This window comes from Ornithodoros turicata, chromosome 9 (genome assembly GCF_037126465.1).
Source record: "Ornithodoros turicata isolate Travis chromosome 9, ASM3712646v1, whole genome shotgun sequence".
Lineage (NCBI taxonomy): Eukaryota > Metazoa > Arthropoda > Arachnida > Ixodida > Argasidae > Ornithodoros > Ornithodoros turicata.
In genome coordinates this window covers 26,595,666-26,621,379 of record NC_088209.1, presented here as the reverse complement: position 1 = coordinate 26,621,379, position 25,714 = coordinate 26,595,666, and the positions used below count along the sequence as shown (strand labels likewise).

The 25,714-nt window shown below is 44.5% G+C and overlaps 1 protein-coding gene and 1 non-coding gene across 20 annotated transcripts in view; one reads left to right on the top strand and one right to left on the bottom strand.

Moving 5' to 3' along the window:
• The window catches only part of LOC135368469 (ankyrin-2-like), a 158,255-nt gene that overhangs the window by 41,195 nt on the left and 91,346 nt on the right, over positions 1-25,714 (top strand). For 7 of the 19 annotated variants that reach the window (XM_064601777.1, XM_064601776.1, XM_064601774.1 and 4 more), the window contains exon 1: positions 6,718-7,007. The exons of 3 other annotated variants lie outside the window; for them this stretch is intronic. In XM_064601777.1, the coding sequence (XP_064457847.1) occupies positions 6,783-7,007 (225 nt within the window). In that variant the 5' untranslated portion in view covers positions 6,718-6,782. Of the gene's footprint in view, positions 1-6,716; positions 7,008-16,733; positions 17,534-24,434; positions 24,697-25,714 lie in introns of those variants that run through there. 9 more of the 19 variants (XM_064601788.1, XM_064601787.1, XM_064601786.1 and 6 more) reach the window with 5 other exon arrangements.
• Positions 1,290-1,362, bottom strand: Trnar-ccu (transfer RNA arginine (anticodon CCU)). The gene has a single exon. It is a non-coding gene; the product is annotated as a tRNA-Arg (tRNA).

Sequence of the window (25,714 nt, the reverse complement as noted above, 5' to 3'; positions counted from 1 at the left end):
CGTTCCCGCAGCTTCCTTTCTACGACGCAGCCTTTCGCTCAATCAGCGATTTTCCCAGGCTTCTCCGGAGACTCCGCTGTCGGCTCTCAATGCAATCAACGATGTTGCATCCACCTCTCACCTCCAGTGGTCTTGCTGTTACCAACGTCGCACCATCCTGTCGACTGCGCCAGTAGAAATGTAGATGAATAGATGATGATGGTGGTGGAGTTGTCCGTAGTGCTGTGATCCTATGATGGAGGGTGGATCCAGGTGATGTCAGCAGCAGTTCCGGACGGGTTCGGATGTGGACGTGGTCAAGCGAAGAGCCAGCCGTGGATCGATGAAGACAGTAATTTATTTACAGTAATTACATGATGTCTCATAGAGACCAGACTTCAAGTTGAGATCCAGAATCCTTTCACAAAGCCAAGTTTCTTCTTTTAAAGGGACCATGGCGTCATGTCCCGCCCACATAGTGACATCACACTAACGTCCAATCAACACAACATAAATTGGGGACAACTCACTTTCCCAAATTAAATATCAATCACATCGCCAGAAACTGACGTGTGAAGATCCCATCCAATCACGGGTTGTACAAATCCCGCAAATCACAAGCAAGTACAAAATTCCAGTGATGGTAGTGAAAGTGTTACGGTTCCCAGGAAAGCGGGGAGGATTAGCAGATACAAAGGTTGGCCACGCTTTTCTTTGGCTGGGAAGTAGGCCGCTTGTTTCCTGCTTCGTGAGTCCAGTCCCTAATCCACCAGCTCCGTAACTCTACGGCAAAAGTGATTCCCTATTGACGTCCGCAACTCAATGGGTATTGTGTGTTAACTCTCGCTTTCTTACATTGGGTATTCGCGGAACCAGGCCTTGGCTAAGTGGTCGCATACAGCAACACGTGGAATCGTTTACATGTTCGGGGAAGTGACAAAATTAAATTGATCACAACGTGACAGCGACTTACTCTAATGAATTCAAAAAAATGCCATAGTGGAGACGTTTAGTGCGACACCGACGCCCTTTGTTATGATTTTTTGTTCTCGCCCGTTTAGCTTTGTGCTCTTGTATTAATATGGGATATACGGTAATGTAAGAACTGTAAAATAATATCACTACGTTATAGGATTGTCAATATGGTTGTCCGTGGCTCGGAAGCCTAACATTAGCATGACATGTGTTATATTAATCATCAGATTATCACACCCATTGTTCCTTTCTGAGAGAAAAAAAAAAGTGATAACATAGTGGTACTTGTGTAGCCTGCAAAGCTCAAACTCGCAAAACGCTCTTTCCAAAGAAGTTACCCTCGGCGGGAGTCGAACCCGCAATCCCCGGTTTAGGAGACCGATGCCTTATCCATTAGGCCACGAGGGCGACACGGCATTTCCTTCTTTAACAGTCACGTCAGGTACAAAGTGGAGAGTGGAAATACGAGAGCGTGGAAATGCGTTTTGTGAGAGGGGTGAACGAAACTGTGTATGACCAGGAAGGGAGTTGCCTCAGGACAGAAGCCGCCGATATTTCGAACAGAGACTGTTCTTCTTCTGGGTTCTCTGGGGGGACAGTCTCTGTTCGAAATATCGGCGGCTTCTGTCCTGAGGCAACTCCCTTCTTACATACCGGTTCGCTGGATTTCTACCCATCTGTGTATGACCAGTGTTGTACGTAGCACCGTTACTAGTAGCGGCGCTACCGTATCCGTTACTTTTTTCGGTAGCAGAGTAGAGATCGCGCTACTTTTTTAAACTGGTAACGAAAGAAGTACTTCCGCTATAAATTTGCGGTAGCGCAATCTTTGAGCGCTACCGCTACTTTCCGAGCTGGGGTTCGCGACAACTCGACTTCGACCTATCATCAAACCTCCACTCTGTCTGCCTTCGATCAAGCTGCCCGATATCACAACTCATTCTGGGAAGACCGGGCAAATAGCCGAAAGGAGGGCACAGATAGGGTTGCCACCAGGCCGGTATTATACCGGCACGGCCGGTTATTTGGGCGCTCTGCCGGTAGGAAGGTGATACCGGCAGCCTTTTGCCGGTATTTGTGGCTCAAGACCTTTCATAAGGGCTTTTACGGGATTTTTCCTTCAACATTCCACTACAGCTCGAATAAATCTGGAACACAGACCCAGTTCCGCAGTCACCAGTCGTTATTCGTTCTTATTATTATCCATTGTTCTTATTATTATCATTGTTATTTCTAGCATCAATGACACAGCCAACCACAGGAACATATGTTTCCTCGTATTTAGAGTCACTAAATACAGGTGTCCTGTATTTAGTGACCCTGTATTTAGTGACTCTACTCGTATTATCTTGAGCGAGCACTCTCTCTCTCTCTCTGTATGTGTGTGTGTCTCGTCCACCTTTCACCCACTTTCCCTTTTCCACGAGCATTTCCTCCTTTCTCTCTATTCCACCTCCTCTCCCCCAGCAGGTATTTTTCACTACGAAAGGTGGCAACACTAGGCACAGAGGCCGTTATCTTACAAAGAGGATGTGTTCTCCACGTGTTCCCTATTTGGGATGAACCTTCTTGAAGATTTGGTGCATTATCGGAGTTGTCTGCAAACTGACGTCACTCCATTCTGGAGCCGTCCTCGCTAGCTATGAGTCATGGCATTCCACATGACATTGCACCATGTACGCTTAGGTGCTTGACAGTTGCCATTTCTTGTTCGCTGCAATAGAGGGACCATGGCCTGCTACAGTACAAAACAGTAGCGTGGTGTACAGATGTCTACTATGCGCCTCGGTGGGAAAGCTTTATCTGTGCGTCAAGGAAGTCAACGTCCAATTTGAAAAAGCACACCATGGTATGTTTACTAACTTCTCGTTCCGGGCAATCCGAGTTCTTTTTGTGACAAAGCTGCTGAGCATTTTATCGGTAGACTTGCTTTGTGCTGTATTTGCTTTAGAGGAAGAGAAAGAGATATGCAGGATACCGAGTAGGCTTTAGTAAATCTGTAAAAAAAAAACGGTTTTCAAAATTGTAGCCTTCAGGCAACCTACGTGTAACCTCCATTGGACGTCGATTTATTATTTTGAGATATTGTTTTATTTTTATTATTTTAAGACGTTTGAAGTACGTCATCAACGATACTGTTTGTTTCTTTCCTACAAAGTAGCGCATGAAGTATCGCGTTACTTTTCACGGGTAACGGTAGCGGTATTCCGCTACATTTAGGTACGTGTAACGATATCGGAATTTCGTTACTTTTTGCTCAGGTAGCGCGTATCGGTATTGCGCTACCTTTTTCGGGTAGCGGGTACAACACTCTGTATGACAGACAACAGCCGACAAAGCGTCCGTGGTCTTCTGGTCGTCTTTTTCCTTTTCAAGTAACTGCGATACTTGTTGTTACATTTCTGAAATGGTAATGTCAATTTTAAAAAGAGATGAAGCCACGAATTCATTGCCCACCAAGTCTTTGATAATATGTACTTTATCCGTCATATTTTACCGGACGGTGCTCGGATAGACCTACACGAAGCATACTCTCTTTCGTACTCTCCTACGCAGAACACTTTTTCAAGTATATTGTTAATTGTATTATTTCCTTTTTTCTCTCTCTCTCTCTCACTTCTGCCAGCCGTGTCGACGCAGAAATACAAGGGAGAAGTAATTAGCTTGAGTTAAACCTCGGCTTCCTGCTCCATCAGAGAAATCAGGGACGACGCAAAACGTGGTCAGTAAAAATAGGGGATAAGTAAAAACACACAAAAGAAATTAGGGAAACAGACAAAGAGCAGCGTCATCTGTGCAGGGGAACAACAACCGCGAAGTGGGGAGCGATCTTTTGTCGTATAACGATAACGACTATCCCTTGCACGATCCCTAGTACAGCGTGATACAGGCAGAGCACCTGCACGTCATGTGGGGCAGGTTCTTCTAGAGCCCTTTTGTTTCTACATAACGATGTAAGTTGAACTGCTGCATCAGCAACGCCCGGCCGGCAAGGGATGGATGTACGGCTCGCGTCAAAGTTAACTTGAACAGCGCTCCAGCCTTCGAAGCGGGAAGAGAGGGCAGCGCCTAGCAGAAAACAAGACCTTCAAAACGAGGGTCGCTCCTCTAACTGTAAATAGATAACTGTAATAACTGTAAATCGAAACACTCTCCGCCTACTAAGCACTATAACAGGGTCCGCAGGCCGGAGTGGCGTTCAAGTTAACTCTGATGGGAGTTGTACATAATGATTGTCCATTCTCCTGCAGGAAATAAATGGTAGAATGCGATGGAGAAACATGGGAGAGATTGAGAGAATGTGGGTGATAGCTATCTGGGGCGATACTACAACTTTCCTGCTACAAGGACTAAGTTTGGACAACAATAGCACGTTCCGGTGCTAAACTCTGGAATTATTTACATTTAGCAACTAGACCGGCTTCATCTGTTCAGCAATTGAGTGTGTAACTTGAAATTCCGAATCTGTTCCGATTTCTGTTTCTTGTTGTTGTAATGCCTTTTATTATTATTATTATTATTACCTGAAAGGTATTATAGGAAGTAGTCTTATTAGTATTATTACAAGAGAAATCTGAAGTGCTATGTAATCTTTGGTTACGGGACTGCTGTTCAGGTTCAGGTTCAGGTTCGAAACAGGGCAGGTATCCGAAAAAAGGCGGTACCACAAGCGAAGATCTAGAAAACTGGGAAGATAATGTACGGGGTTTCCCTGCATATATATATGTACGTATAATAAAACGAAATGAAATATTCCTAATAATGACGAGGAGATAACGTTTACATGATGTCATTGAGTCGGTATATGGAGAAACAGAATTGAGCTTGCGATGATGATGGATGCTGTTTTAGAAACGCAGAATTCGAGCCAAGGTGATACATACATATATACGTGCACAGCCAGCAGTCAAGAAAGCTAGATAGTTTCGTTGTATAGGTGCCATGGATGGCATAATTATCTTTGAATTGGATAACAGGCCCGGCATTCCCAGGACCTTGCATTCAGGCAACACTCAGTGACCTGATGATGGTGATAGTGACCCGACAAAAAAAAAAAAAAAAGAGGGGGGGGGGATGTGAGTCACGACTAAGTCAAAGTGTGAGTCTCAGTGACCTATTTCATATAAAATCGTACATACACGTTTCCTTAAAAAATGACTTGTTTAAAAATTGATTCTTTTAAAAGATGTTTAGAAATGAACGTTATTGTTTGTCGTTCGAGCAAATCCATTCACAACTACAATAGGGATGACGAGAACCCAGCATGTGATTGTTGTCACTGTCGTTTGGGGTGTGACAGCTCAATGAACAGCCGTACAGCCACGTTAAAAAAGATACACAGCTTAAAGGCAGAGGTTTTGGATAACTGTACTTGTTTTTCGGTATTGAGCCAAGCTACACAGCGCACGTATATTATTGTATTCTGTACGAGAGATTACTGATTTTTTCAGCACATTACACGGGAAGATATTATAGATAACGAATACGCTAATCATTAATCTGTTTAATTTAGAATTATTATTTGTGGGACTGGCCATAATGAAACGTCCTCCTTGCTGCTATTGAAATAAAATGGAACATGGTAAGCATCGAAGGTTAGAAAAGTATATTAGGATAACACTTTATTATATAAAATACACAGAAGTTACATTAGCGTTACATAGGATGTCACAAGCGTTATGTTATTTTATTATAATAATATAAAACATGATGATCATTCGCGAAATTATTGAAGTTCTTGATTGAACACATGTAGGACGATCATCACTGCTTTCAGTTGGATATTTTTGCGGCAAAAAGAACTGGTATGAAAAGACACAAGCACAAACACCCAAACACAACTCTCAACTATCAAATTTTACTTTTGCAACTTTTGCAACCGCAATATAAATGACAATTTTGAGAAAGGGAAAAAACCTTCTTAAAACAAAAGGGGGAGGGGGTGGTTTTGTAGCTAAGTGCTTGCTCCTCCGGAGCTTCGGTATCTCCAACACCTCTTCAGATAACGGACGCATGCACATACTATGCTTTGTAAGCCCACGGGGGATCTGGCGTTCTCCTGGTAGCATGACTAATACGCGATATCACCCCCTCCCCCTTTTTAGTGTTTTCCCTTTCTCACAACTGTATTTATACGAGTTGCAAAATTAAAAATCTGATAGTTGAGAGTTAGCAGCTGGGTATTTGTGCTTTTGTGTCCCAAGTCTTTCTTCTGCAAAAATATCCGACGGACATGTGCACCAACACTACACTAAAGTAGTCTCACAGGTTTGTGTTCTCTTTTTCATCGTTCTTGAAATATCTAAAAAAAGATCAAGGATGGAAGCAGCACTGTACCAGCATGACCCAGTAAAAGATAGCGTGTGTCTGTTCATGCAACACCTGCACACCATAACGCACATTTCCATCTGCCCTTGATCTAGCTTCGCCGTGCGTCCCCCTCCTTCGATTCAGCGGAACCAATCCGCTGCGGCAACCACGTGCAGTCGCATTCCATCGCATCCAGTATTTGCCCGCCCGCGTACCTAAGCCTCGCAACGTTATTCTCGACAGGGCACGCTTTCATATTCCTGATTGCATGCTTCACACACACACACACACACACGCTATTCTTTAGCTACACCTGCAGCGTTTTGCACGCATGTGTAGCTAACGTAATCCTCGCGAGCCGTATTACACGATCTTAGATGGCCTTCAACTAAAGAAAAAAACAATGCGGCGCTTATCTTCCAACTGTAGTTGGCTGTCGTCTGCGACCGCACACTCTTGCAGACGACGCCGACCAGGTCGTCTGCTTGAGGATGTGTGCTTCGGTTGACTTTTTTTGAATGATATCCGATGTGTTTCTGCCGTGCGACGCTTGTGTACGACGTCGGCGATCGAGTCGAAGTGTTGTGTGTCGAAGAAATTCGCCGTTCGCAAACGTCGTCTATTCGCTGTGCCTGTACAGAGACCCCTGCGATCCGGCGCTGTATCAAATAGTGCGTTGGGGTGTGCTCAAGTTGTGGTTCATTCTGGCTTCACGGAGGGATACAGTAGTGACATGGCCCATGGTGAGGTCGAACGTTTGCTTTCTGTAGTGGTCGCGACATCCTTTGTTCTCAGTTACCATCGTGCATGTCCTTAGTCGTTATTCCTGTGTCCTTATTCCAACTGCAAAGTTTATTAGCGAACAATACACATGTATCATTCATATGCGTCTGTTTTTCCGTAGTCATAAGAGCACGTGCTTCAAACTACGATCAACGTTATTTTGGAAGATAGCTGGTGTCACTGAGAAGGATGTGTTCTTGCGACGGCTTCGTGAGTCGACCTCACTCATGTCCAATTTATGTGAACTGAGAAACTACGATATCCTCGGTACGGAAATAAATATGTAACCGGCAGGAGATATGAATGCCTGTTTGCGAGATACCGAGAACAGCACGAGTACTAGAGGCATTGGTGTGATAAGCAACATTATCCCGTAGGATACCAAAGGGCGCAAGGTGCGATAAGCTTCCGTGGCTCCTCTCCTCGCGTGTAATGTCTCTGTGGATTTGTTTTTCATCCACGATATTTACTGTCAGTCCAGGAGAAACCCAGAAACAAGTGGCGGTGAAGCGTTATTCTCGCAAATTATTATTTTTAATCTATTATTTTTGCATGTGCAGCTATATAGCTTCCCACTTATTCGCAACTTTCTTTTCTTTTTGTTTGAATATGCTACCATTGGTCCCAATTGCGCTATCGTTTCGCGTGCGTGTATTCGTATCTATCATGTTGTGCACATCCTTCGACGTTTGATTAATAGTGCGCACACAAAGAGTCGCAAGCTTGAGTGTGTGTTCAGCAAAAGGCAAATAAAACAGGTGCGATATGATTCAAACACCAATGGCAAATACTTCATGCATGGACACCACCGTTGCCGTACACCTTCTATACTAAATTATATGAAGACATGGCGTGCTTTCGGATAACCACTTGTGTTCGAAGTACATCTCATTCTTATGCAAGTGCCTACCCGAGGAAACTTCTCTTCAATCTTTTCAATTTTCATCCGTATGAGTCCCGCCAAACACGTTCGCAAGCCTCAAAGCGGATAGAGTCGAGGCGACGGTAGCCTTTTATCAGTTCATATCTGCGTACTGCTTCGTCTACACAAGTTTCCATCACGAGTCGTAGGGTCACGTATACGGCTAGGGTTCTTCGTTTTCGGGTTAAACCCGATTTTTTCACGATAGTTCCCGGGTAATTCGGATAAAACCCGATATCTACCCGAAATCCTTGCGATCCTTCAATTTGTCGTACTCGGTAAACCGTCGGAAAGGTGAATCATAATATAAGCATAGAGAGCTATTTGTGACAACTTATCTATCCTCCGTTTATGATCCCCTCCTGCAGGAGTCAAAGACGAGCTTTTGTGGAGCTCGGGCCAGTGTTTGAGCTCCGCGGTCATTCGCTGTCCCAGTTCCGAACGGAAATATAAAGATTATTGTTTCTCATTCCTGTGTCACAGCTGTGGCTTGTTTCATATGCCTGTCATTTCACCCGAAAATTCCCCGGTGACATATCAAACTGAGATCATAGCGCACGATTTCTCCCCGAATTCTCTTGTGTAAATAGCACCCCATTTTTCCCTCCCGAATTTGAAAAATCATAAAACCCGAAAACTAAGAACCCTTCCTAAACCCTGCCTTGGAGCACGGTCACCGAAGTGCACGAGCTCTCAAATGCTGTAATATAAAGCGAATAAACAAATAAACAGCGAGTACTTCCTTGACACAGGCAAGACGGAGAATCATCTTATGTAACCTGGCGCAATGGAGCTTTGTATCAATGTTTCGGCATGCAGGAGTTCTCCGCGAACGTGTAGGCCTACGGACATTTCGGCGCACGGCCAATTCAGTGCGCGGAAGTTTTCATCGAGTCATTACTTCAAATCTTGGACTGACTCCTACAACTTGCTTTGCAAAATGATTTGATTGGTATCGCTATGCTGCATTAAACAAGGAAAAAATGTTGCTTTATTTTGAGCCAGAGAGTTGTGAGAGAGTGCATTGGAGCAGGAAGCATTTGTCGGCGCATAAAGCAGTGTGCTAGCAGTAACCCTTTGATCATTCACTATGTAAAGTCTCGAAAGTACTAGAGTACAGCCAATAAAAGGGCACGCACGCGGCCAATGTACTAGATGAATGAAGCCCTCTTTTTAAAACGAAGTCGGCGCCGATGCCAGCACTTTCACCAAAGATTACATGTGTCGGGTGTCGTAAAAGGAAGACGTTTAATGGCCCAGACTCCAAAAAAAAATCTTTCACTAACAGCTGAGGAAGTCATTTAGTTAATAACATCGGCTAGCTTTTCGCTGACACAAAGTATTGGAACATGTAACTGCTTCGTGCCGACGATTTTTACCCGCATGTTTTCTTCCTTAGATTTACTTTCTTCTATTATTTTCTGTAAGCGGCTGTCGGTTCCTTCTGGCGACGAAAGATTTTTATGGTGTCTTGCGATAATTTTATGTTCCCGTGTGTCTGGTGCTCCATTATACATATACAGGATGTTTATTTTTATCCTTTACAGAATTTTTATAAAGAAGCTACGAGAAGAGCACATACGTCGTTTTTGCAGCTGAGTTATACGGCTAGGCGGACATCCTCTGGAAGAGAGCATGTCACTACGAGGTGACTAATTACCTAGAATCCATTAATTAGCTCTTTAATTAGGGAATTTTGGGCCAAAGGGAGACAGCAGAACGGGAGACGGTCTGTATCTCTTCACTGTGCTCCCTGCGTTGGCTGAACCTTCCTTTTTGCCTGTTTTTTTTTTTTTTTTTTTAAATAAACATATCCCCCCACCCCCGGTCGCCGAGGTTTCGGTTTCGGCTCATCTGCATATAGAAATCCGGTGCTGGATACTGCAAACGTATTTTTATTCCGGCGATGTATTAATCTTCTCGAATCGCATTTGGGAAGTTTTTCGCGATTCCAGGTCTGTTTCCTTCCGCGGGATCAATGTCAAGCTGTGTTCGCGAGTACAAGTTTTGGCGATTTTTTAGCGGTCGCGAAATTCGCGAAAATTAATACATCGCGATGAAAAATACGTTTGCAGTATTTTAACGCGCGTGCGTGTTTCAGGATTTGTTAGACGTGGAATGGTTTTCAACGGGGATAGTCTTTCATTCAGCTATCTAGCTTTTGCCCGAAATCACCTAATTAAAGACTTAAATAATGAATTAGTTATGTCCGCATGGCCGTATAACTCAATTGCAAGGACGACATCTGTGCTGCTCTCATAGCGTTTTTGATAAAAAATTCTGTAACGGATAAAAATAAACAACCTGCATGTGTAGAGGGAAACAAAGAGGTGAGCTGAGCGAGAGAAGGGTACAAAAAAATGCGTCACGCAGTATAGAGCATTACCCGTCATAGTAAATCGCCGACCATATTTTTATCCTATCTTGTTAGTCAACGAAGGATTTTGCAAACAACGATATGCGTATTATATCTGTTGTCGTGCCGGATAATATAAAGATGCGCGCGTAATGTGTGTGCTGTCGCGTATACACTGTCTGTTCACCCAGGAAATGTTCTACGCTCCAGTGCACTTCCTGGATTGGGCTGCCTGCGTTTAATCGCACAAGGTCGGTTGTATGAAAGCTTCTTCTGGACATTGTACACATATGAGATTTGTATGTCGTAGCCGGCTTTGCGTGTTGGAGCCTTATGCAGTGTCCAGAGTCGCGGGCCGTGAGTCTATCTATACAAAAGAACTGAGTTATATTGGATCCCAGTATCTGGAACCGTTACATATTTATATGAAGCATATTTGATTCAGTGCCTTGAGCGGATTTTCCTTCAGAAATTCGATAAGGCGACAACGCTAAGAAACCGTTTTGCCCCCGTTGCCGTATAAAGGTAACGTTAAAAGTCATGCGCATATCTCGTGCAAGGAAAGACTGTTTGGACTGATAATCTCGGATTGAATACCGACGAGATAAACAACTGGGTAGACGCCGGATATTTGTCTTGCGGTATATTTTGCAATGCGGCCCTTGGGACTATACGTAAGGAAATAAATGTATCCTTTGTACCTCTGTCGTCAGTTGGTTATTGGCAGATAGCAAATATAAGAAATATATCCCTGTAACAATTTATCTGCTGCTGCCTTGCATCCGATTTCATGGCCGTGGAAGCAGCCTTATGTTTTTATAGCTGCACCTTGCACTGCAACGCCCGTACTAAAGCATAAAAAAATAATCGTTGCTGCTCATCAAGGGCAGGCATGAGTACATGTTCTCCAGCGCATTAGTGCACATCACAGCTACGTCACCGAACTAGTGCAGTGGTAGGCTGACGGCCTGGACGCAGGTAGGGTAACGACCAACGAGACCCATAACAAGAGCCTCGAACCCATAAAAACAGACCACGAGCGCTCCTTTGCAATGCCTCTTGCCGTTCTTGTTAATAGTGAGTTTTAGTATCGCGTACGCTTTCGCCTTTGCGTGCGTAAGGAATAGCGTGGTGGCTCTGCGCAATGCGCAAAGCTCTGCTTATGTCTTGCGCATGCGCGGAACCACCAACGCTATTCCTTACGTGCGCAAAGGCGATAGCGCGTACGATATATTAACACTCACTAATGTGTTATGGAGTTCGTGCGAGAGACGGCGTACGTCTCTTTCGTGAATCAGAGCTCTGTCGTGAATATGCGCACAAACACAGTGTCAATACAAAGAACAAGTCTCTTTGAAACTAGTGAATACCCATTATGAACGTTTGCTTGTTTTTGAACGCGCATATAGGGAAGCTCTTTTCTGATATTGAATAATTATAGGCACAATTTGAAGAGAAAGTGTTTGGCAGATGCATTACGGCAGTACGGGGTCATTAATCCTCATCAAAAATTAACACTTCAGCTTGTGTTTTATTGCGATCCACGTATAATTATGCGCACAAAAAAGAAAAAGAAAAACCTGTAATTGGCGCGCCGATATCGTGGTCGATAAATATTTACTAGGCATATCCTCGTCTAACGCAGATTGAACATTGTATTTTTTATGAGATGGCGCGAATTAATTTACGTAGAAATGTGGAGACAACGCTCAAGCTCGTTATCGAAAGGCGCATACGTTCGTGCGCTTAATTAAACAACCGAAGTATTCTATTCATTTTCAACGTAAGTTTTCGCACATTGCTGAAGACCGTTAGACCATATTTGAACGACTTTCACGGAAGATTAACATAATTTATGTTAATTGGGTCTTTATTTTCTGTCATCGTTCACTGTTGTTGGGGACGGGTGATTGTCTTCTGCAATAGCAATTCTAGCCTTTCCTTAATGAAAGCGTTACATCTACGGCACCGAAATATAAGGTTGGAGGAAATAATAAAAGTAGAACGTGATTAACCAATCTTCGTGCCGTCACAATACATATTTGCTCAGAGCTAGCCTATGGGGAACCGACACTCGCTATAGAACGCAACATCATAATGTCGCGAGCAATTGTCAGAAAAGGCAGAGGTACAACTAAACGTCACGCTCGTTGCGTTGACAGCACTCCGTTGTTTCTCTCTGTACCTCATTGCCTAATGATGTGCCTGTGCAGCAGTGCATTTAATACCGACATCTGATTGGTGGAAATGGGCGCACACCAGAAAGGTAAAGACGTCGCTCCACAATTGTATACAGTGTGGTGTCTGTGTGTTAGTCGGAAAACACTCGTGTGTTTTCAATTTAATTTTGTGTGTATATATAAACTACGCAAGCGTTGTTTTTGTACGTCGTACAAGGTATCGGAGTGTTCTCGGTAATCTAGATTACGCCGTTATGAATATCAATCAGTTGCTGAAGGCATTGCGGCAGCATTGCAAGGTAAGATGTGGGATGTTTTTGCACCGTGGTGTCACTATATAAGGAGATGCGCGTGACGCTGTAAAAGTTCGTGCGTTCACACAGCTATCTTACTCCTGTTGCACGCATTGCCTTCTGTGAAAGATGAAAGCATGCTCGAAAAATTGAAATTGTGCACATCGCTTTCGTCTCGCGGCATTCCTCCGAAGGATCTTGGAAGGGAACTCCAATACTGAGGCGCCAGCTGAAACCGAAGGCAGTAAAAGATATGAACGACTATTCACCTTTACGTTCGTTCTATTTCATTGAAATCGATGCTGTATGGCATGGTTTCCGTTAGAAAATCGTTGATCGCAAGCTATATATGTTTGCTCCCGGCGCTAATTCTCCGCAATGAATCTATTCCACCAGGCCCAATCACGTATTTTGATTGGAATTTGTATTTTTGGAAATTAAAAAAACACACACAAAAAAACAGAAAACAATTGGAATTTTGGATTTGGAATGATTGGAATTTTGATGGAGTCCCTAGAAATGAATACCTTTTAGCTCAGGGCTGTTCATTTCCGATCGCCTTGATTACGAACGCAAAAATGAGCCCTATCGTTTTCGTACCGGAGTTCCTTCTTTGTCCGATCTATCTTGTTCTCTCAACGACGTACCAGTAACATATTTATAAATAGGCTGCCTTCCCTTCATTCCGAGGGGATTTGTATTTCCGTGATCATTTATTGTATCTTTTGGTGTGTGATCGCTGATTAGGTTGCGTCTTCGAGAGGTATTTCGTATTGCGAATGTCTTATTTTTCTTCTAATACACAGTGTCCTCTCTCTCCTACGTAACCCCACGATAGTGGAACTGTACGGTTTCCTGTAAGAAATAAAAAAGTTGGCGACATATAGCCAACTTTGCAGTGTGTGAGCCACAAACACTCAGTGTGGGAAGCAGGGAAGCAATGTTTTTCTGAAGCACGCAGTCCTTTGTTTTATTTTCTTCTTCTTTTTCGTTGTGTGTCGAGTAATATCTTTAGACAGTTTTTGCCTTTTTATTTGGCTTCAAACTGCGCCGACATTGTGGAGTGCGACATTGTCAGCGCAAAGGATGAACCAGACTTCTGAGGTGACGAGACTTCTTTGTTCATTTCTATACTGCTAGTATTATCGACATTATTTCGGTGTATTTAACCTGATTTGATACTGACTATGGTGGTAAAGTGAACTGCCCTCCAAGAGCACGTAAAACACTATACAACCAACTCCTAGTTCCCAGAACTGTTTTCCAACTGAAGGATTCCAACACACACCGATAAATTGTGCCTTCGAAGGCTGAACTTTATTTTGTGGGAGTTCGGAGTTGTAACGCATGCCAGTGTCCACCGCTAACTGGTGTATTTTCCGGAGGTTATAACTTCGTGGTATCGTTCTGCATGAATTTGTAACCAGTAACAACCGCGAAATTTCGAAACCTGAATAGAGAAAGTATATAAGCTGTTCATAATCGAACATTCCATCCCTACTCGAATATGGACACAAAATCTGGCGGCAACATGCCCTCCTTCTTCAGTGCATTGTTTGTCTCTGTGTTTTAATCGATTCTTGTACGGAGTACAGTACCACCAAAGGGCTTCTTCGGTCTTCCATCCACTGACCTTTTCTTAGTCATCCTTTCTCAAAGCCGGCGCCCTTTCGATGGCTATATCGTTTCATGTCACGGCAAAACGTACGAGGGCGCCTGTGAAATGTCATCCTTTCCCGTCGGTTCGCGTGTTGTTACATCGTTTAGGTCGCTTTGCTAACAGTCTTAGCCCTATGGGGTGTTTCTTGTTATTGCTCTGTTTGTAGTGTATGGGCTGTGTGTGTGTGATGACGGCGCTTAAATCTGATGGTCTGACGGTCCTCAAGCAGCCAGCTGCTGTATAGGGCAAGGTGGGACAAGATGAGACATTTCTTGCTCGACGCCGCCTGTCTCGGGGACGCGTTGCTCCATGCGCTTGAAACTTTATTCATAAGTGGCTCTACATGTTCGCTTTATTGCACGTGAGAATTGTCCGGATTGGGGGTATGTGTTGAAAAAAAATCGGTTACTTCTGCCTGGAATATAAAGACCCGCCAAAAAGGCGCGATATTCGGTAGTTCTTTTTCTTGTCACCTGTGCAGTAGCGTTTCGCTGGTTTATTTTGTCAATGTAAGCTCACATCCTATTTCTTTATTCATCCATCTAGATATATACAAAATATGGGCACTCGTGGTTATCCGGTGTTGAACAGAAAAAATAATGCATCCGATGATATGCACGGGGCAAGACGCGACAATTTAATATAATATAAATTTAATATAATATAAATTTAATGTAATATAAATTTAATGTAATATAAATTTAATGTAATATAAATTTAATGTAATATAAATTTAATGCAATTTAAATTTAATGTAACTTAGCAACGGATAAGTCAACTATTGATGGCTTTATGCTTGTTCCTCAGAGATTTCTTTTTTGCATATTGCCTAGGATTTGCCTAGAAGTGCACGCAAAAGCGAGCGACCAGCGATACATCAAACTGGAGGTGTCTTGTTTGCAAAGGACGGTGGAGCAAAATAGCACCGGGTTCTGTGTGGGTTGGGTTTACTGTACATCACGTGAGCGGTGGGCTCAGGGGTGTTGTGTAGGGGCTCACGTGCTTCACTTTGTCTGCTTGGGTTGAAAAAACTAATTTGTATAGTTCATTGCCACGGCGTGACTCATCTTGCCCCACGCGGTGTCTATAGTCTTGCCCCGACGACTGGGGCAAGATGAGACAATCTGCATTTTTGAATTTCTTGTTCTGTGTTTATTTTAGACCGGCGACGTCCGCTCTGCATTTGCATGTCAGAAGCTCTAGACCACCGAGAATGCGTCTATGGCTAGTTTTTTTTTTTTTTTTTTCATAAACATGAGAAATGAAAATTTCACGTTCGATTGCAAATTTCTGTCTCATCTTGCCCCACCTTAACCTAGATGTCAAAAATTCTTTGTCCTTTATTTGTTATTTTAATGAGGGATACGTTCTTTGGCTTGCGTTTTTTCAGCTCCCGAGCGTGTACCATACCGTACCCTCGTCCAATCACAGCTGTTCTCCCATCCTGACACACGTACCTTTCCCTTTCCTATATCGGGAAAGGTTCGCCGTACCGGTGTCCATTGGTTTCGAAGTCGCGCAGCACTTACCACAGATCCACGAACGCTATGCCTGCTTTGCAAGCAAGGGTATATTCCGCGGAAATTCATTTTTATGTTGCACGTTTTCTGATTCGATGGGCAAACCCCTCCTTGGTGAGCTTGACGCCGACGTTCAACGTTGCACTGGGGAACTGACAATGAATGAGGAATGAGCGTAAAGTCGATGTTCAGTGACTGAAATCAGCACTGAAATCATGTGAGGACTATTTGCTCGCCGTCGTATTAAAAAAAAAAAGGAGTAGTTTTAGTCCTTGGAGGACATCTACTTGCAGGATTGCAGTTGCATTGCAGCAACTATTAGTCCTATTTGTAGTGCTGAAATTTCATTATCAAAGGACTAAAATGGGGAGTAACTGCAATCTATGGCACTAGAAGCTGTAATTCCTCTACCATTTCCTAGTTTCTTCTTCTTCTTTATTTTTTTATAGTGTATAAGGGATTTCCTCACTAATGAGATACCCCCACTCTGACTCATTCCACGACCTCGATCAAGAAATTCGGAAGAAACAATAAACCACTCTCATTTCGCTGTGTGAGGATGCACTTGCACGGGATTCTACGCTGCCTCTCAAGTTATGACCGACAATCCAATCGAATCGTGACTGTCTCGAACAATAACGAAGGAGGGAGAAAGGCAGGACATCCAATCCCGCTTGCCTCATCGACTTCACACAATAGCTGTGCGTGGGGCCACAAATCGTGCTAGTCCCTTCGGCTCCCAGCTTAGCCATCGATCGGTGCTGGTGCCGTCACTTCTCTACGGAAGAGAGGAGGAGGGAGAGTAATGCTTCTGGTAGGACACGTGGGTCGGGCGCGGTCCAGTGTACGGGTCGCGGGGCTTACTATCGTTAGCTCGGGTCAGGACCTTGCACCGGTGAGGGTGAACCGAAGCGTTCCACTTTACGTCTTAAAATTTCTGTGTGCCTGACTTCATTGTTCCCCAAAATCGGCCGCAGAAAGTCCAAGAAGTGCTGTCATTTGGTTGCAGACGACAAGGTGTTCAACTACTGTCGTCTGCTTTGGCTGTCGTCTGTCTCCCAAGAGTTCGTTTGCTTCCTTGCCATGCATCTGCAGAGCGGGAAGCAACCACGGTCGTGATGTCATTGTGAAACCCCCTGTTGTGATGGTTGTGTTGAGTGTGCGTTTGGAATCGTTTCACGAGCATTCGGAGGCCAAGTAGTTTGAAAAAGGAATTGACGTCATTCAGGCAAGATTGTTGTCCGCCCTGGAGTGTGGCACCCCCCCAAAAGTACACGTCTTTAGCCTTGCGAACGACTTGTAAAGTTGTGACATTCGGAGGATTTGTAGAACACAGAATATCTGCTGTGAAGTAATATAAATTGGTTTACGGGACTGCGGCATTATTGACGTCTTTTAGTAGACAAGGTATTTTGTTCGTAAAAGTGCGTCTCACAAAGGAACTTCTGCTGTTCACCTACGTACGGATTCTCCAAAGTAATGCATAGATGAGCTTTTCTTCGTGGATCTTTACGAATACAGCGGCACTAAATCCACAATGCCTACAAACCTTCACGTAAGTTCCTTTACGCTTCTATAATATTTTATAACTTGGGCTCTATGCTAACCGCAAAGTACATAAATTACATTAGGCAAGCACCGCTAAACCAGTTTGCGTCCAGTACTTAATTGCACCCAAAGCAGTGCCGCATAGAGTGCAGTACGGGCGCAAGCAGGTTTAGAATCACTGACCGTAACCAAACTGACAGAAGCATACAGTCGGCAATTAGCTGCGGAAGTTTCACTGAAGAGGATATCTTACCGAAAAGCCGACGTGTTTTTGCATCTGTACCTCAATATAATTGTCGATATTGCAATGGTTTTCAACCCCTATGACCACGAGTCTAGCAACTAGACCATTACGTTGATGTGACATCCTGTAAGACCACCGCCCAAGTTAACTCCGAAATGTGTAATAGTGTGTGTGTGTGTGTTCAACGTGATTGATCGAAGTTATAGGGACCACACCCTGCAGTTGTACAGAAAAAAGTAAAAAAGAGAAAGTGAGAAGAACGGTAGAATAAGTATAGGCGTCCAAATAGCGAAGCCAGTAATACACAGGGTGTCTTTTTTTTAGGTGCCGCAGATTTTTTTTTATTAAAAATCTATGAGAGCCAGGACAGATGTCGTTTTTGCATTTGAGTTTACTTCCAGACGAACACCCTCTCGAAGAAAGTGTGCAACTACAACATGGCCAATTACGTAAAATTCATTAGTGCAAAAGCGAGTTAGCAGAATCAGAGATTGTCCTCGTTGAAAGCCATTCCATGTCTAACAAATCCTGAAACACCGTTAAAATATCCGTTAAAACACGTCCGTTAAAACACGTCCGTTAAAATATCCATCCCCGCATTTTTATATGTAAATGAGCCGAAACCGCGGCTACTGGGAACGCAGGAAAGATGTCCGCCATGCCAGATACGTTAGACGCCCAAGCGGCATATCTGGGGCTCTTATAGATTTTTCATTAAATTAAACCTAAAAAAAAAAGACACCCTGTATATATTCCAACTATACTGTGATCCGTGAGAGCAACGCTGATGCTATCGCGCTGTCATCTTTGCAGGTCGCTTATACGGCAAGACGGATGTCCTGTAGGACAGTGTGTGCAACTTCTGGACGACTAATTAACTAAAATTCATTAATTACCTTTTTAATTAGATGTTATCTGGGAAATGCGGGATAGCAGAATTGGAAACAGTCATTATTCAAATCCATCATCATCCAAATCCATTAAACTCTCTGAGAAGCGAACGTACCTTGAGATATCGATCACCAAATTTCGCTATATGCAAATGAGCCGAAACCTGAACTATATGCACTATATTTCTCTCATGTGACAGAGTTTATATAGGGCAATCTGGAAGGTGTGCCAATGTTAGGCTGATGGAGCACGCGGCATCACTGAATGGCACTCCGCGGGGACACCTCGCTGTACATTGTAATAGATGTGTGTGTACACCGGACTTTCGGAGGACTGATATCTTGGCACTGTCGCGCAATGCGCTGACGCGAGAGATTATTGAGGCATACATGATAAGTAAGTCGGGTGAAAGGTGTGTGAGCCAGCCTTCCGTGACGTTGTCAGTGCGGGAGATAAAGTATCTCGATGATAGCGGGTGGCAGCCGCTTATCGCTGTGTAGTGTGAACTTGTTCGATGTTGCTGGTAGAGGGCGGGAGGTTGTTTTTCTGGATGGTCTTCTTTTTCTTTTTGTTCCTGTCTTTGTGCCTTTTGCTATTAAACTGAGTTGCGAGAGGCGCGAGTGTGTGTCTCCCTCTTGTCCGTGTGTGTTGCGCCTTAAGATGCACTATAGGCCCTAATCTGATAGACCGCTCTCCGACCCAGATAAGGCGAGTTCTGGTTTCGGTCCAGCTGCACCACTCGGTGGCGTCAAGTCGTCACCCAACGCTTCGCTGCGAGATCTACCTATAGGGGGCGACACCGTCACCTTTCTGTGTGGATAACACGCCGGACGATGTTCGGAGCTGATAGTTCTTTTCCGTAATCCTTGTGTATATTTCCCGGAAGATCACTTGTGCCGCGATGGTATGGTAATGTTCGCTTCCCCAATGCTCCACCTCCTGCACTGAACGCGGAAAATAAACGTGTAAAAGCAGACGACGCAAGGAAGCTACCCACACTATGGTACTTCATCGTTTCTCCGCAGCGCGCCGACACCGTTCGATCTCGGAGCGGTTGTCTGTGTGTTTCCTTTGTCTCGGGGATACTTTTCATCTGTCGGGTCGGGGTTTTACTGTCGGGATAACTTGATGCGTCAAGAAAGCTAGCACAACGCTCTTATTGGACAGCAGAATCCCCGCTGTCCAATAAGAGCGTTGTGCTAGCTTTCTCGACGCATCAAGTTATTACCTAGACATTCAGCGAGCATAGCAACCCAGGCCTTCTTACCAGCACCGGCTTTGTGCTCCCGGCTGCTTGTCACGTTGCTCTTGCCTGTTAATTACATCATCCGTCTCTTCTCTTATCCTCCTTTATCTGTCCTTTTTTTCCCTCCAAGCCCGTCAACACGGCCATCTTGAACTCCCAGTTGTAGAGCATGGTGATTAAAATACACACAAACAGCAAGTTCTAGCAAATGGCACGAATCAAATGTCGCTTCGTCAACGCAGGTGTAGAGGCTTCCCCTTCTTCGATATGGGTCCCCAATGGACATGTTCCCTGGCAACGTCCGACCAGGGCGGGGTCGACTTGTCGCAACTGTCGGACGAGAATCACGTCAATGTATGAGAGGGACGACGGACGCCGACAAAATAGATCGGTGGGCGCAAAAAAAAAAAAAAAAAAGCGTGTACAGTCGATGTGGCGGCCTAACGCGTGAAAGTGCATGAATCATGCCAGCGGGTATTGGAGATCGATGGATAATTTCCCCGGCGAACTTTTCACAGCGACATAATGTGTTATTTTGGTCATTGGTAAGCATTCGCTGGATAATTTTCACATGTACGTTAATTGCACGTGTCACACCATGTCTGAGTAATCTCTGCGTGGTCAACGCAAAGCTAAGAGAACGTAGCAACATGCTTTCTTACGGTGCTTGAAGTTACCGTGTAGAATTAGTTATCATTGAAATTTTTTGCCAACGATACCGCTTGTGACGTCGCTGATAGGAGGTTCCGTTTTATGTGCTGTCTAGCATGGAAGCCATTGAATGGAGATAACATTTGCTGGCAACGTTTCATCAGATGTGAGGAAGACGTAGTGACTACAACTACTTATTCACCTCTACCAAATGGAAAGCAGCGTGAAGCAAACCAGAGACCAGAAATTAGCGGCGATATTTACCACGGCCTCTCGCGCGCGCAAGTGGCCGTGGTTTTACTATGTTTTACTATGTTGTACTTTGTTTACTCTTTCAATAAACATTTACTATGTTTCGACTGGTTCGAACAGAAGCGGGAGTTCCGATGATTATGAAGATGTCGTTGCCACCACTACTTCTTCCTCCCAATACAGTATGCGCGCAGTCCTCAATCGCAGTCGTGGTGTCCTCGGAGGAGCAAGAGCCCGTGCTTACGTCACTGTTAAAACCAAAACCAGGTGTAAACATTCGTTGATTGTCTCCAGAACCACGTTGAATAAAATCTTGCACGCTGTCTATCAACACAACACAACAACAACAACAAATAAGTTAATGACAATGAATGGGGAAATTCGCCACTTGAGGTGCGGCCCACTACCCCAAGGCACAATGGGGTCTATCAACACGTAACTCACGGTGAAGCGCAAATCCAACATCAAAACTAGTCATGCTGCTGTCCTGTTTGGTGAGCAAAATTGCGCGATCATGGAGTCAGTGTGTTTTCGGTCGTTATTAAAGGCATGCCACAGAGTTGTGTAGCTATTGCATGTGCTACAGAATGGTTGCATGGTACAGAATGGTAAGAATTGCATGGTACAGAACCGGCAAGTACGCCGTACACACCATGCGGTTTCCTACTCCCATTTGCCCACCTGCGACGTCTGCTATACATGCGCATGCGCAGGTGCACCCGTCTTGTTTACAAACTCAAATGGGTCTATATTAATCTTTGTGGCGGCGCACGCAGTCCTAGCTGTCAGTTTTCAATTTCCTCAATAGCATATTGTTGAAAGCACACAAACAAAACAGATTTCCGCACAATACGTTTTCAGATTGTTTTTAATGTCTGTTATTCAGCATTGTACCTCGGGTGTGAACAGGACAGTTTTTTGTACCACGAGATCAAGCATGCACCTGCTGTCTTTCATGACACATTTACATGCGCAATTGTTCTTGAACCAGTTTGCTGGTGACTGCGCTCACCATTGTCTGATCATAGGCAATAATCAGGCCGCGTCCGTAGCAAACGTGAATCCATGCAGTACGGAGCAGTTCAAGGATAGAGCGTGCACGTCATCATTCTGTTTTGTGGGAAAGGGGGAGCAGCAGGACTGTACACGTTACTTGCGAGGAATAGCGTTTAGATAACCGTCACTTATTTTTGTGCGTATGCTATTTTCTGTTAAACCAAATACTAATTAGCTAGTTCTAGCGAATCGTTTTTAACTCATACGGTTCGCAAACGGTTTCGCGGAGGGCCAATGAGAAAGGAGAGTGATTGAGAATGCAATCATCTGATTGGGCAGCGGCAGAACCGTTCGCGAACTGTTTGAGTGAAAACGATTCGCTAAACCTCACTAATAACCGTCCGGTAAGTGTGAACGTTTCAATCACATTTCAAGTCGCATTGAATAGGAATCGAATCCGACATCTCTCTCCTGTAGCTACGCTTATTTGAATATCTCGAAAGGCGTAACAACAACTTTATTACAAGATGATGAGTGGGGAGTTTCATCGCCAGCGGCGATACTCTACCCCATGCTGATGGTGATGCGGGGAATGAAAAACATGGTTTATTTACAGATTCCAAAATAGCTTTCTAGTAGGTATCCACCCTTACGTAGTTCCTACAGTCAGCAGATAGCTTGAATCAGGGGCGCCAAGGGGGGAGGGGGGTTAGGGGGTTCAACCCCCGAAATCGTACCTTTGGTAGTGCATTTGGGAGAGAGGAAATCCTCCCCCCCCCCCATAGTCCCCATAGAACCCCTCCTCCCCCGAAATATTTTTCTGGCTACCATCCTGACTTGAATAATATGGTAATTCATAAATAACGTGCTCATACCACATCTATTGATTCTGAGCAGGACAGCGCTCCTACAGTGCAGAAAATGCGTTCTTCGGATGTCATCAATATGGTTGTCTCATGATCAAACGCGTATTTGACTATGAAATGGAACACGTAAATTATGTGTAATAAGGATCAGTAGCATATGCAGCTTATTGTGTTACAGCGTAAGCTATGTTGTAACACCACCTAAACATACATAGTTCCGAGGTGAAGACATTAGGTGGGCACATGGTGATGTGCTACTTTTGTAGTCGCAATTTGGCTACTGACACCAGTGAACACTCTGAAATGGCGGGATTGTGCATAAGATGGGCATAGTGTAAGCCGTTAATCAACTCAACAGGACTTCTCGTGACATTGTTGTAACTAATCCTAATCTAAATATTGTGCACCTCTTATTGTATACTATATTGTTTTAACGTTTGTGTGACCGCCAAAATGGCTTAGCCAAAACTCCTTTCAGAACGCAGACTTCAATAGGCGAACGCCTAACTCGATCATTCCGCTGATACCTAATAGGCAAAGGCTAACAGCGCAATCATTTTGCTGCATACTCTTACTTAAAGCCGCCTCAAGTGAGAGCACGAGAAGTCAAAGTCGTGCTAGGCGGCTGCCTTTTCTCTCTTGGAGGCCAGCTGCTCCCAACCTCCTGATAATTCCCCTCAACTATACCGACCAGACGCACTATGTTTCTTTGCCACGACCATGCAGAGAAAGGGCCAGGTGTAAGGGATCTCTCCCCCCCCATACACACTGTGAGAGATTTGTCCGCACCGTCAATGACCTTGTTGCACGTGTTTCCGCTCCCGCAAGACAACAATCAGCCTAGGTTTTAGTGGCTCATCATGAGGTACCAGGCAGAGTTGACGGTGAGTCGGCTGTCTTTTAGCACTACAGTTACGATCGGTTTGTACCGTATTTTTCGGTGCATAACGCGCACTCGTGTATAACATTGCAACATTGCGGTGCGCGTTATACACCGAAAAATACGGTATGAGAGGTTTGGAGCATAGGAAGTTTCAGTGGTTTCCTATTGTCTCACAATTTTTTTAAAGACATTGGACAAGCTCCCGTGGCATAGTGGTTAGGATGAGCGCTTTCCACGCCGAGACTGAGAGGTGACACGGGTTCGAATCCTGTCACCGGCTGAGCTATCTGAGGTTTTCCCTGGGTTTTCCGAAGACTTTCCAGACGAACGTCGGCGCAGTTCCCCCCGAAGTCGTCCCATGACGCACACTAACCCCCCCTGTAGCCCACTCCTTCCTGCTGTCCTCTCTCCATCTGTCCACATCTGTACGCCGCTCGTAGCCACAGTTGCTTCGCGGCGCTAACCCGGAATTAAAAATAAAAGTCATTGGGAGCACATTTCATTAATTGTAACTTGCTCTCTACGCGAAGTGTGCAACAGCATATCCCCGATTCCCTATATACATAGCACTATAGAGTACACTCAACCAAATGGCCGCAACACTGGACTCATTTGGTGCAGACGACCAGGGACTCTCAATGCAAGCCATGCACATTTATTTCTTGTTTGTTTCGCCGTCGCAGCGTGCACGATTCATTTCGCCGTGCGTTCTTCCCCTTGGGGGAAGCAGATCGCTCGATTAGGACAGTGTTGCCTGCATGCTCTCTGTGCAGAATGCCACGTATATCGAGGACCGCTTCTAAAAATGTCCCTCCGAAACGGAAGCAGAAGACAGTTCGTGTAGTACAGCGCGCCGCCGTCGAATGCTTGAATATCTGGCACTCTGCAGACCATCTTGCTCCCTGGACATCGTGCTGCATTCACGAAAGTTCGTTGCAAAATATCCGTAACCTGGTTATAGTTAAACTGCCACTTGATGTGTCCCTCCTACGGCATAGGATAGCTATGTGAAGCGACTACTCCGCGATCGTCCTGAAGATGACGCGCGATGGGTGCTGCCAGTGAATGCTATGGAACGTTTGGTGTTTACTTGCTGAATTGATACATTGCAGAGATGATTCGGATGCCATCCAGTTCGTTGGTGAGTGAAATCGGTTGGTTAAGAAGAAATCAAGATTAATTCTTCTAGTTCGCGGTCTTGAGCGTAGATGATTGTCGCATGAATCGCTCAGTTTGTTCCGTGTGCTTCAAATATTTTTTTTTTTTATAGTGCCCCTATGCACTGGCCAAAACCTCGAAACTAATCTTTAACTGACGTCTGGAAAATGCGGAACACTAACGTTTAAATGAGGTTAATCAGCAGAATTGGCAGTCACTTCGGTAAACCATCTCAGCGCATTTACTTACGAAGTCACTTTTCCTTTGTTGTTCTTTTTTTTTTCTTTTTCTCTCTGTACGGGCCGTTGTATTTAACGGGCCGTTGTATTACACGGTTTCTTGAATTATGCCGAGACGTGACAGTGCCAGCTTCCGCTGCAGTTTGTTTTGCTTACGTTTTACTTTTGTGGGATGTACTTTCTCTCAGAACGACGTTTCGGCCTGGGTGTTTCTTTCTTCCTTTTTTTTTTTTTTTGTTTCGGATGCCTCTCTGCGATGAGTCGAGTTTCCGCCCAAGTGGTGCTCCCTCTAGCGAAAAATACACATTGGACAAATCATTTGTTCAAGAAAAGGCCTTTTTCTTGGCAGCACACATGGTTTCAGAGAGTGAAACCGAGTTGATGCATACAGGATTCAGGTGCATGAAGGCATACATTCGACATGGCTTGATAATTTTTGATTGACTAGCACGTTTATTGAAATAAGAATCCCCGATTCCGTGAAACGCCCTACACATACTTACATCGGTCCTTTCGCCGAAATCACAGATCACGATCCAGGAAAACTGGGTGTTCCGTAGCAGAAAAGTGATGATCATGCCATAATCCATCCGCGATGGTCATATGGGTCAACTGCGGAGGTCAATTTATTGAGATGCCGCTAAGGGTTGGGACAGATGAGTATTTTGTTTTTATCACCACCTACCATAAGCCTTGTTTCGTGCATGACAGCTTCATCGACTTCCCTATATTCAAGTACGTGAACGTCGTCTGCATCGTAAC